The 10252-nt window shown below is 42.7% G+C and overlaps 5 protein-coding genes across 5 annotated transcripts; 3 read left to right on the top strand and 2 right to left on the bottom strand.

Annotated features, from left to right (window-relative positions):
* Positions 1-575: 575 nt before the first annotated feature.
* On the bottom strand, positions 576-1632 carry EAE97_007516 (uncharacterized protein; the record flags this gene model as incomplete). The annotated part of the gene is made up of 2 exons (XM_038878031.1): positions 576-1246; positions 1437-1632. The coding sequence occupies 2 exons, from the start codon at positions 1630-1632 to the stop codon at positions 576-578; spliced, it is 867 nt and encodes a 288-aa protein (XP_038730869.1).
* Positions 1633-2014: 382 nt separating this feature from the next.
* EAE97_007515 (uncharacterized protein) lies at positions 2015-4504 on the top strand (the record flags this gene model as incomplete). The annotated part of the gene is made up of 2 exons (XM_038878030.1): positions 2015-2072; positions 2121-4504. The coding sequence occupies 2 exons, from the start codon at positions 2015-2017 to the stop codon at positions 4502-4504; spliced, it is 2442 nt and encodes an 813-aa protein (XP_038730868.1).
* Positions 4505-5203: 699 nt separating this feature from the next.
* Positions 5204-6640, top strand: EAE97_007514 (uncharacterized protein; the record flags this gene model as incomplete). The annotated part of the gene is made up of 2 exons (XM_038878029.1): positions 5204-5920; positions 5972-6640. 2 exons carry the CDS (start codon positions 5204-5206, stop codon positions 6638-6640), a joined length of 1386 nt encoding a protein of 461 aa, XP_038730867.1.
* A 979-nt stretch (positions 6641-7619) lies between these two features.
* Positions 7620-8351, bottom strand: EAE97_007513 (uncharacterized protein; the record flags this gene model as incomplete). Its single annotated transcript, XM_038878028.1, has 2 exons — positions 7620-8203; positions 8258-8351. The coding sequence occupies 2 exons, from the start codon at positions 8349-8351 to the stop codon at positions 7620-7622; spliced, it is 678 nt and encodes a 225-aa protein (XP_038730866.1).
* An 890-nt stretch (positions 8352-9241) lies between these two features.
* On the top strand, positions 9242-9901 carry EAE97_007512 (uncharacterized protein; the record flags this gene model as incomplete). Its single annotated transcript, XM_038878027.1, has 2 exons — positions 9242-9541; positions 9596-9901. The coding sequence occupies 2 exons, from the start codon at positions 9242-9244 to the stop codon at positions 9899-9901; spliced, it is 606 nt and encodes a 201-aa protein (XP_038730865.1).
* Between the last annotated feature and the right edge of the window lie 351 nt (positions 9902-10252).

Below are 10252 nucleotides of genomic sequence, written 5' to 3'. Positions count from 1 at the left end.
TGTCGGCTGTGTCGATGAAATCTGCCGACCACACCACCTTGAGGTATTTGGCCATGGTGGGATTAGCCGACAAGTAGTGAGAATGGTTTCCGCACGGCAAAGTGGTTGTGTTTTGCTCCGGAAGTTAAGTTAGGAGTGGTAGAAGATACCAACTAGGTGTCTAGATTTGTTTGGGCAAGGCAAAATTTAAAGAAAATACTCATCATGACCCATGGAATTAGTTAAACAATATGGAGTGGAAGTCTTATATTTTGGTGAATCTTCAGTTCAGTTCCAATATATCTATATGGAAGGGAGAAACTTATGGTTTGTCAAATCTGCCTCAGAATGTTCTCTTAGGGCTACTAGCACAGAATGATTGAACATTCCGCATGTTAAAAGGAGTACTTCCTCTCCAACTTGAGCTATAAACAATCGTATTTTGGTCCGCCATCTCATATTCTACACTTCTAGATGCAGTTGTGTCGAGACCTCACACATATAGTACATCAAATGCCTTGAACGCCATCTCCCAGATATACCACAGTGTAGTTTCCTCCGCCTCATATCTTATGCAGAGTGAATTTTTTATATCTCTAATTCCTCTCAAGCTTTGAAGCCGAGTTACCAGACAAAGCTGCAAGATCCGCCACAACACTCCAATCGATGACATTCCACCAATTCTCCACATAAACCTTCTTTCCTCCTACATCATCAGTTCCCATTCCGTAATCGGCAATCCATACGTGTTCCCATGTATTGACACAGAGAATGGGTGTGACTTCAATTCCTCCCGGTGGTTTCCTCTCTTTGCTTAAATGTCCATGTGCTCCAACTGTGTTTACAGGTGGTGCCGCTAATTTCTGTCTGTAAAAGTCCGTCACACTTTCGCTTTCGGTGTTCATGTCTTTTGGTTGTCTTCTATGATGTGCACCAGGAAATGGCGAACCCGCTAAGTATGTAGTCATTAAGGAAAGTCGATCGAATTTATCCTTCATTAACCAGACGAATCCGGGTCCAAACATTTTACTAGCGGTAATGACGAATTCCCTTTTGAGCCCATCGATTGAGGAAAAGGAGTTCTCGATGGCGGCTCGGAGTTTCTCTGACATGATGGGTTCGCTAGCGGGATTGGGTTGGAGGCAGTTGAAAAAGAAGTTGTTGTTGAATGCCATAGAAGCATAGTTGAAAGTCGCCGCCTGGTCTGGGTCTCGCGCACACATGAGAGCGATTTCTTTGGGCTGTTTTCCATCGAGATGGGGAACTCCTTTTAAATTGTCAGTTACAGGGGTCTTGTAAAGAATGTAGCAGCAATTATAAGTTGTATCGCAGGATACATAGCAGTAGTTTTAGAGGCAACCACGCAATTTGTATTCCCAGGTAACCAAAAAACCCTCGCAGACTGAGTGTTTTGACTACCAATTGCAAAATAACCCAAATGATAAGAAGTAACCCACCGGCTATAGCATCACTCAATTTGTCCACCATGAGTTTTTGATATGAAGTCCATGAAAGCTCGAAAGCTTGAGGTCCAATGAATTCAGGAATGCCATTCGTGAAATCATGTTTCAATGGCGGTACATGCTGAGAAATACTTCTGAAGAAGTTCTTCTGCACAGAGCGCCCTATCCTAGGAAAGCGCGAGCGAAACATATTTGGAGGGGTGATAGACTTTCAAATCTCGACGAGATATTTCGCGATCCAAAAAATTGTATGGAGGTCCGCAAAGTCCGCAATTTTGTGAGTGCCTTAGGCTTCAGTATTTCTTTGATGAACGCATGGATGCTCAGCCGAAGGGGAATGTTGATGAAGCGGCCAACTCCGCTGTCCTATCATTGTTGATGCGGGGAGATCTAAAACATGGATTTCATTGCATTATATGTCACAATATCATATTCACTAGTTGCGTTGTTGAGAATGAACAGTCAAATTAGTTTCTGGAAGTCTTTTACTTCGATTTTACATCCCCCTTGATTCCACCGGAAGTGAGATTTGTCAGTGAATTTATGTGTTGTTTGAGCTAAGTATAAATAACATGGAGTATAATAAAGCAGTAGAAGGATTCAGGAAGCATGAATATCCCATGCTCAAAGGTAAGTTTTCTCCCAAATATATATGTGCCAAGCTGATAGAATTTCCAGATGCCGTTTACCTTGATCATGCCGGTACAACCCTCTACTCGAAGTCCCTCATGGAGAGATATATGGTGGATATGATGTCGAATTTATATGGAAATCCACATTCCGCCTCCACATCCTCGCAATTGTCGACTTCGCGCATCGAGAATACCCGTCTGAATGTTTTGCGGTTCTTTAACGCCGATCCAGAAGACTTCGATGTTGTGTTTGTGGCGAATGCCACGGCTGGAATCAAACTTGTTATGGACGCCTTCAGGGGCCAAGAAGATGGATTCTTGTATGGATACCATCAAGATTCGCATACTAGTCTCGTTGGAGTGCGAGAGGATGCCATGTCAAGTCGTTGTCTCGATGATGACGCTGTGGAGTGTTGGCTATCTGGATCAGAACCTCTTGTCAGAAAAGTAGATGATTCTGAGATTGGCCTTTTCGCATACCCAGCACAATCAAACTTAGATGGTCGACGTCTACCACTGTCTTGGCCAGAAAGAGTCCGAAATCTTAATTATGAAACCCAGGCAACTACATATACATTATTAGATGCCTCTGCTCTAGTTTCTACTTCTCCACTAGACTTGAGTGATATTCGTAAGGCACCTGATTTTACGGTCCTTAGTTTCTACAAGATATTTGGATTTCCTGATCTCGGTGCATTGATAGTGCGTAGAGAATCTGGAGCGATCCTTCAAACCAGAAAATACTTTGGAGGTGGAACTGTCGAAGTAGTAGTGTGTCTGAAAGAGCAATGGCATGCTCCGAAAGGGCAGTCCTTGCATGAAACTCTAGAGGATGGTACTCTGCCTTTCCATGACATCATGGCACTGGAAGCGGCAATCGATGTTCACAAATCATTGTATGGTTCCATGGAACGTATTGCAAATCACACCACATTTCTCGCACAAAAATTGTACGAAGGTCTGAAGTCACTATGGCATGCTAACTCCGAACCGGTCTGTATAATCTATTCCCCTGGCTTCTCCTCCGAAACCTCCTCCAAATTACAAGGACCTACAATAGCGTTCAACGTCAAAAATAGTTTCGGGGCGTGGGTGACTAATGTTGAGTTTGAGAGGTTGGCTTCGATAAGGAATTACCACATTCGAACCGGTGGTCTTTGTAATCCTGGTGGTGTTGCATCAGCACTGGAGCTTCAACCATGGGAAACGAAAAGAAATTTCTCGGCTGGTCTACGATGCGGTGGAGAGACCGACATCTATGCGGGCAAAATAACGGGTGTTATTCGTGTGAGCTTAGGAGCCATGAGTACGATGAGCGATGTTGAGTCGTTTCTTTCATTTGTGGATGAATTCTTTGTGGACCACACAGCTGTATCCACCGATGAGGAAACCGAAAGTCACAAATCGGTTGACATGTATGTCGAAAGTCTTACAATTTATCCAATCAAAAGTTGTGGTGGCTTTGAGATTCCGAAGGAAACTGCTTGGGAAGTTAGGCCCGAAGGTCTTGCTTGGGATAGGGAATGGTGTCTTATTCATCAAGGTACTGGACAAGCATTAAGTCAAAAACGTTATCCTCGAATGGCTCTCATCAGACCAACAATCGATTTTGATCTGGGGTTGCTGAAGGTTCGGTATCAAGGATCAACCTTCCCTAATTTGACGGATGAAATCAATGTCTCTTTGTCATCTGACCCGTCATTTTACAAAAATCCAAATAACATTCATTCATTGGCATCAAGGGTCTGTGGAGATGCTATCGCGGCACAGAGTTACTCTAATCATGAAATTAATGATTTCTTCTCCAAGATCCTAGAGGTACCTTGTGTTTTGGCAAGATTTCCTGCTGGCGGTAGTGGTCCTTCTTCGAGACATGCAAAGGCGCACATGCAAAAGCATCAAGGACCAAAACGTTCGGTCGCGATTGAGAAATCGAGTACTCACTCCTTCCACGATCCCCCAACACCACCGGATTCCGATAGTGAGAATCGAAAACGCCCAATTCTTCTATCGAATGAGAGTCCCATACTTGCCATCAATCGATCCAGTATCAATATGCTAAATGAAGAAATAGCTAAGAGTGGAGGTAAACTTGCTTCAGCCTCTGTCTTTCGAGCAAATATTGTACTAGCGTCAACCAAATTAACCGATCGCCATCATCCGTATAGTGAAGATCATTGGAGTACTTTACACATTGGTTCAGAAACATATCAAATGCTAGGATCTTGTAGGCGTTGTCATATGATATGTGTTGATCAGGATACTGCTGAAAAGAACGAAGAACCTTTTGTTACGCTGGCAAAAACACGAAGGTTCGAGTCTAAGGTTTTCTTTGGTTCTCATATGTGTCATGTTCCTTCGTTGTTACCTCATAAAGAACATCAATTTCCAATCATCAAGGTGGGAGACAAGGTTTCTATTGGGCTATGAGAGAAAGAGGATGTAGAATAGAATCAAGAAGTATTTTCCATAAGTCTTATTATCCTTTCGTTGTACTGGGCTTCTATGCTCTTCTTACAGTGGTGATGACGTTGTGTGACTCTCATTAAATGTACATAATGATGCTCTTCTGGTGCCCGTATAGGGTAAAGCATCCCAAGACACTTGGGATATGGCAGAACATACTTACATTCTTAGCCCTCGTTTCAAATCTCTCCTCGAATGATCATCGGAGGAAAGAAAATCGAGTTACTAATAGAATCAATGGTTAACTCTACCAATTATAAAGGTACCAGACCTCAGAAAGAGAAGGCGGAAACTCCTCAAAAGCTTGACAATCATATTAGAAGGCGTATCTATCTGCACTTTTATGTTGAATTTCGTCTTCAACCCCAAGTTCATCGCAATCGGAAGTTGGGAACAATCAAAAAGTTACTAGCTATCTAGTAGTTTGGACTACGAGCCCAGCCGAAATCTAGCTGCGTAGTAGTTCGTTCCACACACACTCACATATTCAACAAATTCACAGGACACATATTCTATTTAGCTAAACTTTTCCCCCAAAGAATTTAATTCATAAATACTTTCACCTTCGCATCTTCAGAAGAGAGTCATATACATTGATTTGAGAGACAACAAAATTCACTATTTCGCTGACTTTACACCTTACAAACATCATTTTCGGAAAGCATGACTGAAATATCGAACCCTGAGCTTGATAGCTCAAATGACAACAAGATTGGGGAGACTTCTCATCATGAGGACTCCGATGATTCTAATACCTTTGATAGTGACCAAGGAGAGGAGGAAGAAGAGGAAGAAGACTACGGTGCCTTCCAAGACTTCGATGACTTCTCTGACAACCAAGAAAACAATCAGAGTTTCGCTCTTTCCCCTTCAAGAGAACCAAATGTTGAAGGGCTGACAATGGGTGCCTCCAATATCGAGCTCACAGAAGACGGACCACCTCTCATGTTCTTTGAAAAATTCAAAGACTTACCCGAAGAAATTCAAATGAGCATTTGGCACTTTAGTGCTCTTCAAATCAGGCGCACCATCGTTATGGATTTTTCAAAAGATTTCTTCGACTTTCGAAATTATCCTTCTACGCCAGCTTTTATGCAGGCATGTCAGCAAGCACGAGAATATGGCAGAGACCATTTCTATGCTGTTAACGCGCAAGGAGTTCCGCATAATTTCACCGACCCTCGACAGATTAACGAGCCTTATTTCTATGTCAATCCCATCAGCGACGACTTTATCCTGAAATTCGGAGATGAGACATCTTGTCCCTCGCCGACTTATTGTCCCATAGAGTTTAGTTCGGAGTATTTGCAACAGGAATTGAGGGCTGAGGAACGAAAGCTTAACAAAGAAGAAGAGCATCTGGAAAGGACTCGTAATATGGTACGTATTCACCATACTCCATCTTGATTCCTTTGGCTAATGATTACACAGCTGGGAAGGATTCGAGTGCCTCCTACTATTGCACCTGCTTATCTCGTATGTGATCCTGACGGAGATCATCCTGGAGGATATTATCCTGGCGGACCCTGCCAGTGCGACCACACATCAGGTGGAGGCGTTATACCTCCTAGCTTTCCATTCCCTGGATTTAGAGGCGTAGCAATTAGCGATTTCCAAATGCCTGGCGAGCCAGTTTTCCCTATTTCGTTGGCACTTCCTCAATTCTTCGACAACATTCGATCGGCTGGTATCAACCTCTCACTTGATGACCCAGCACTTGTCGGCTTTGAACATATGACCGCTGAGCAACTCCAACAATGGGCCAAAGAGGAAGTTCAACGCAAATTTGACAATGTGTTCAAGAAAATTATGGATCGTCTTCCTCAGCTCGAACATTTATTTGTGGTAGTGAGAGCATATGGAAGAAGTAATCAGTGTAAATCAGACCGGGGTCTCCCGCCGCGTGAGCTTGAGAAGAAGAAATGGACGATTGTGGGCATGGAAAAGGGAAAAGCCAGATGTATGGGATACAAAGAGTTCAAACAGTATGAGAATCAGGCGAAGGTTTGGTTAATGCATGAGAGAATTGATAGGGGAATGCAGATCAATAGCATCGATTTTGGATTGTATGTTCAGACGAGTGTTTTGTGGGAGGTTTAGGGAGGATGGGAGATCTGAGGGAGTAAGAATTTTGGTTTGCATGTGGGTTTGTTCCTGAGAGATATCATGAGTTTGGGAAGCTGAAAATTTGGCTGTGGCTATCGCTTGCTAACAGCCTGTCAAAGACATCATGATGTCTTTCGATATCAGCTCACTGGACTTATCGTCTCATCCTTTCAGATTCTCGACTTGCGAATTTCGTTCAACATGTTACTCGTTTACTTTTCTATTTACATCAGGTTCTACACGAAAATCATTACGGCGCATACAAGGAAGGGAAACAAACATCCGGAGTTCTACATCTGCAAGGAACGATATGGGTATCTAGACTCGTGATCTCATGGTTCTGCGTTTTTAACTGTCTGAACTCCTTTCAAGAGGTTATTCGTTTACTTTTATATTTAAATCAAATTCTACACGAAGGCTACCATGGCGCGTACAAGGAAGGGAAAACAGGCATACCATCTCATATCAGGAAGGGACACAAACATCTGGAGTTCTAAGTTTACATTCGGGGTTCTACGTCTGGGCTCTTACATCTGTGCTTTTACATCTGGGCTCTTACATCTAGAGTTTTACATCTAAAAAGGATTTGGAAATTGAATCTCGCTTCAATAGTATTACCGATCGATGAGTTACAGGAATTTGATTACATCTGAGATAGATTTGCCGAGTGAAGGTCGTTGAGATGTTGATAGTAATGGATATTAAATTAGCATAATTTGAATTGGTTTTATGTGAGCGGGTGAGGGGATGGAGGTAATGAAAGGGGCCCTGGTAAGTTAATAAGGATTCGCCAAAGCTCAAGATACAAATCACATTAGATAGGTACGTAGACATGAGACTTTTCGATGGTGGTAAGAGTATTTGCTTTTATTGGGAATAGATATCTTCGTGTAAAAAGAACCAAAGAATATTACTACACATAAATTCGTGCCCCATCCACCATAGATACACAATCCTCCAATTGAGACATCCCTCACTGTCTCTTCTTCGAAACCGATCTCGTTACGTGCCCACTTCCGCTCCTCTGCTTCTTGTCCAATTCCTTCTTCTCCTGCTCTTCCTTTTCAAACTTCTCCGCCTCATCTTGATCCTTACGCTCCGCATACCATTGGCCCGCTTGCAAAACCAACACGCCCACCAAGACCAAAGCTAAAATCGTGTTACTGGCCGCCAAAACCCTCAAACTATCCTCTCTTCCTACGCCTGCTTCTCCTTCTGGCGCACCAGCCTCGCCATATAATCCGAGTGTCACAATGCGCATACCCTTGACAATATTGGTGATGTAAACCACGACACCTACGACATAGAGAACGAGTGATGCGCCGTCGAAGAGAAGATTAGCTTCTGAAGGCTTGAAAAGCTTAATGAAGAGTCCAATGAATCCGACTGAGACGACAATGTGGAGGATACGTGGAATAATGGGTGGAGAAGCATGCATGAATTTCAAATGCTCTTCGATGAAGGTGTAGTAGGCATCAGGAGTACTTTCGGTGGTCCAGAGAAGAGGGTAATCGTAAGGGAATGAGGAAAAGAGAATCCCAAGGAAGAAGCATACAGCTGTAATGTGTCAACTGGGGTATTACTCAATCGAGTATTCTTGGGAAAACTTACGACCGATGATCATGAAGGTCGCGAATGAACTCGCGCCTCCTTGACCCCGAGGTTTATCGTACGTCTTGAAGATTGAGACTTTCGAGGTATCCATTTTGTGTATGTGTGAGTGCTATGTATGCGCTGCTGAGGGGATTGAGGATCTCAAGAATTGATGCGGATGGTTTCTCGGATGATTTCGAATTGTGCGAATGTTCCACGGATGGTAATGGTAATGGTAATGGTAATAATCTTATCTGTTAAGGCGGGCTGGGCTTAGCTATGGTTGATACAATAGTGGGGTGATGAAGTGGTTACTAAGTACCTCCAGCTAGTAAGGTTCAATTGAAGCTTGACTTGTACATCAGATGAGAGATGTGATCTAGAACTCACGAGTGAAAGAATGGATGCATATGAATGCGACGACGATAGATGATTGAGTTTATATAAAGATACAAGATGTCAAATCAGAAAGAAGATATTAACAAAATCAAAGATAACACATATACTAGGCAGGTATAGGTAAACTTGTAAGATTCTTAATACAATTTACTAATTATGATAAATTACAATTGCGAGCTAAATCTCTGGTAATCTCTGGTAATCTCATGTGGAGACTAGGTAGGATAAAGAAGCCGCTAGGATGGTTTGGGATGTCCTGTACGGGTTACGATTGAATTCCGATGCTCCGGCAAAATTTGACATTTTCGCTCTCGGTACGGTACGAACGAATAATACCTACGTAGGTATATATATATATATACATCGAATAGAGTTAATGAAGTCCACAGACTGAACTTTCTTTGTATTAGTGATGGATCATCTTGGTATGACGGATGAGTAGGTAATGACATGAAAATTCAATCAGGAAATAGAGCTCTCTCTTGAGGTACAAGTATCAAAGAAGATTCTTCAATCTCCATCCATTGTATTCAGAACATCCATTACATTCAAGATCTCTTCATATATCTTCTATTTCTATATTCACCAAACTATCCCTCCATTATGATGGATATGTCCGTCTACCTCTTCTGGTTTCTTATCTTTCTTATCATATGTTTACTCTTCATCATTGTGCTTCTCATTCAGAATCACATTGATGAAAAAAGTCTCATTGCTACACCTTCCATCAAAAAGGACGATGCCGTTTTTACAACCTATGCAAGTGTCAAGATCAATGCATCTGCAAACGATGTTTTCCGTGTAATAACCTCTTCCAAAAGATACGGAAGTGGTTATTCCCAATATCAATTTGAGCATGATCAGGAAAAATTACCAGTCGTGGGCGCCAAGGGGATATATTCCGTGAGATAATCCTCATTGTGGAGAACGTTGTATAAAATCTAATTCGAAGTGTAGTTTCGGGTCGAAGATATACGGGATCGCTGTGTACCTGTTACGTTAACCATGCTGGACCCAGTGCACAGAAAGATGGTCGCGAAGACTACTCAATACCCCAGTTGGCTTTTGGGGTCAGAAAGAGTCCAGGAAGTGGTGGCTGTGAAAGGCAAGGCGAATATGTGTGAGTATAGGACTTGGTTAACCGTGCAGGGGATCGCGGCATATTATCCTTTGTTGACAGCAAAAGAAGAGATGGAGGACGTTGTCAGAGATGCGGCTACAGAATTAAAGTTGTTTATTGAGTCGCGGAATCGCAAAGCTTAGCCTCTGAATTCGTAGCAAGAATGCTCGTATTGGGGGTCAATTTACGGGAGGCGAACATTCGGGGATATCCGTGGTCGCTGGTAAAAGCTCGTCAAATAACGGAGAGAAGCACTAAGAAGGATACGTGTATGAATGGGCCTAGGATTAGGAGAGGTTCCTTGTCTCCTACCCACCACGACAAAATGAGTTTTTTGAGGACAAGTCGTCCTTTACCTGATGACTTGTAGGCGGCAAAGTTCTTCAGATTTCAAGGATTATATGGGCTCACGAAGGAGATATTTGACTTTGTCGATTTCCCGGATACGTGGGGCTTGCAAAGCAGATCTCGTCAACGCATACATGCTGTCAATC

This window comes from Botrytis byssoidea, assembly GCF_014898295.1.
Source record: "Botrytis byssoidea strain MUCL 94 chromosome Unknown BBYS_015, whole genome shotgun sequence".
In the NCBI taxonomy this organism is placed as follows: Eukaryota; Fungi; Ascomycota; class Leotiomycetes; order Helotiales; family Sclerotiniaceae; genus Botrytis; species Botrytis byssoidea.
This window is presented reverse-complemented; position numbering and strand designations above follow the sequence as displayed.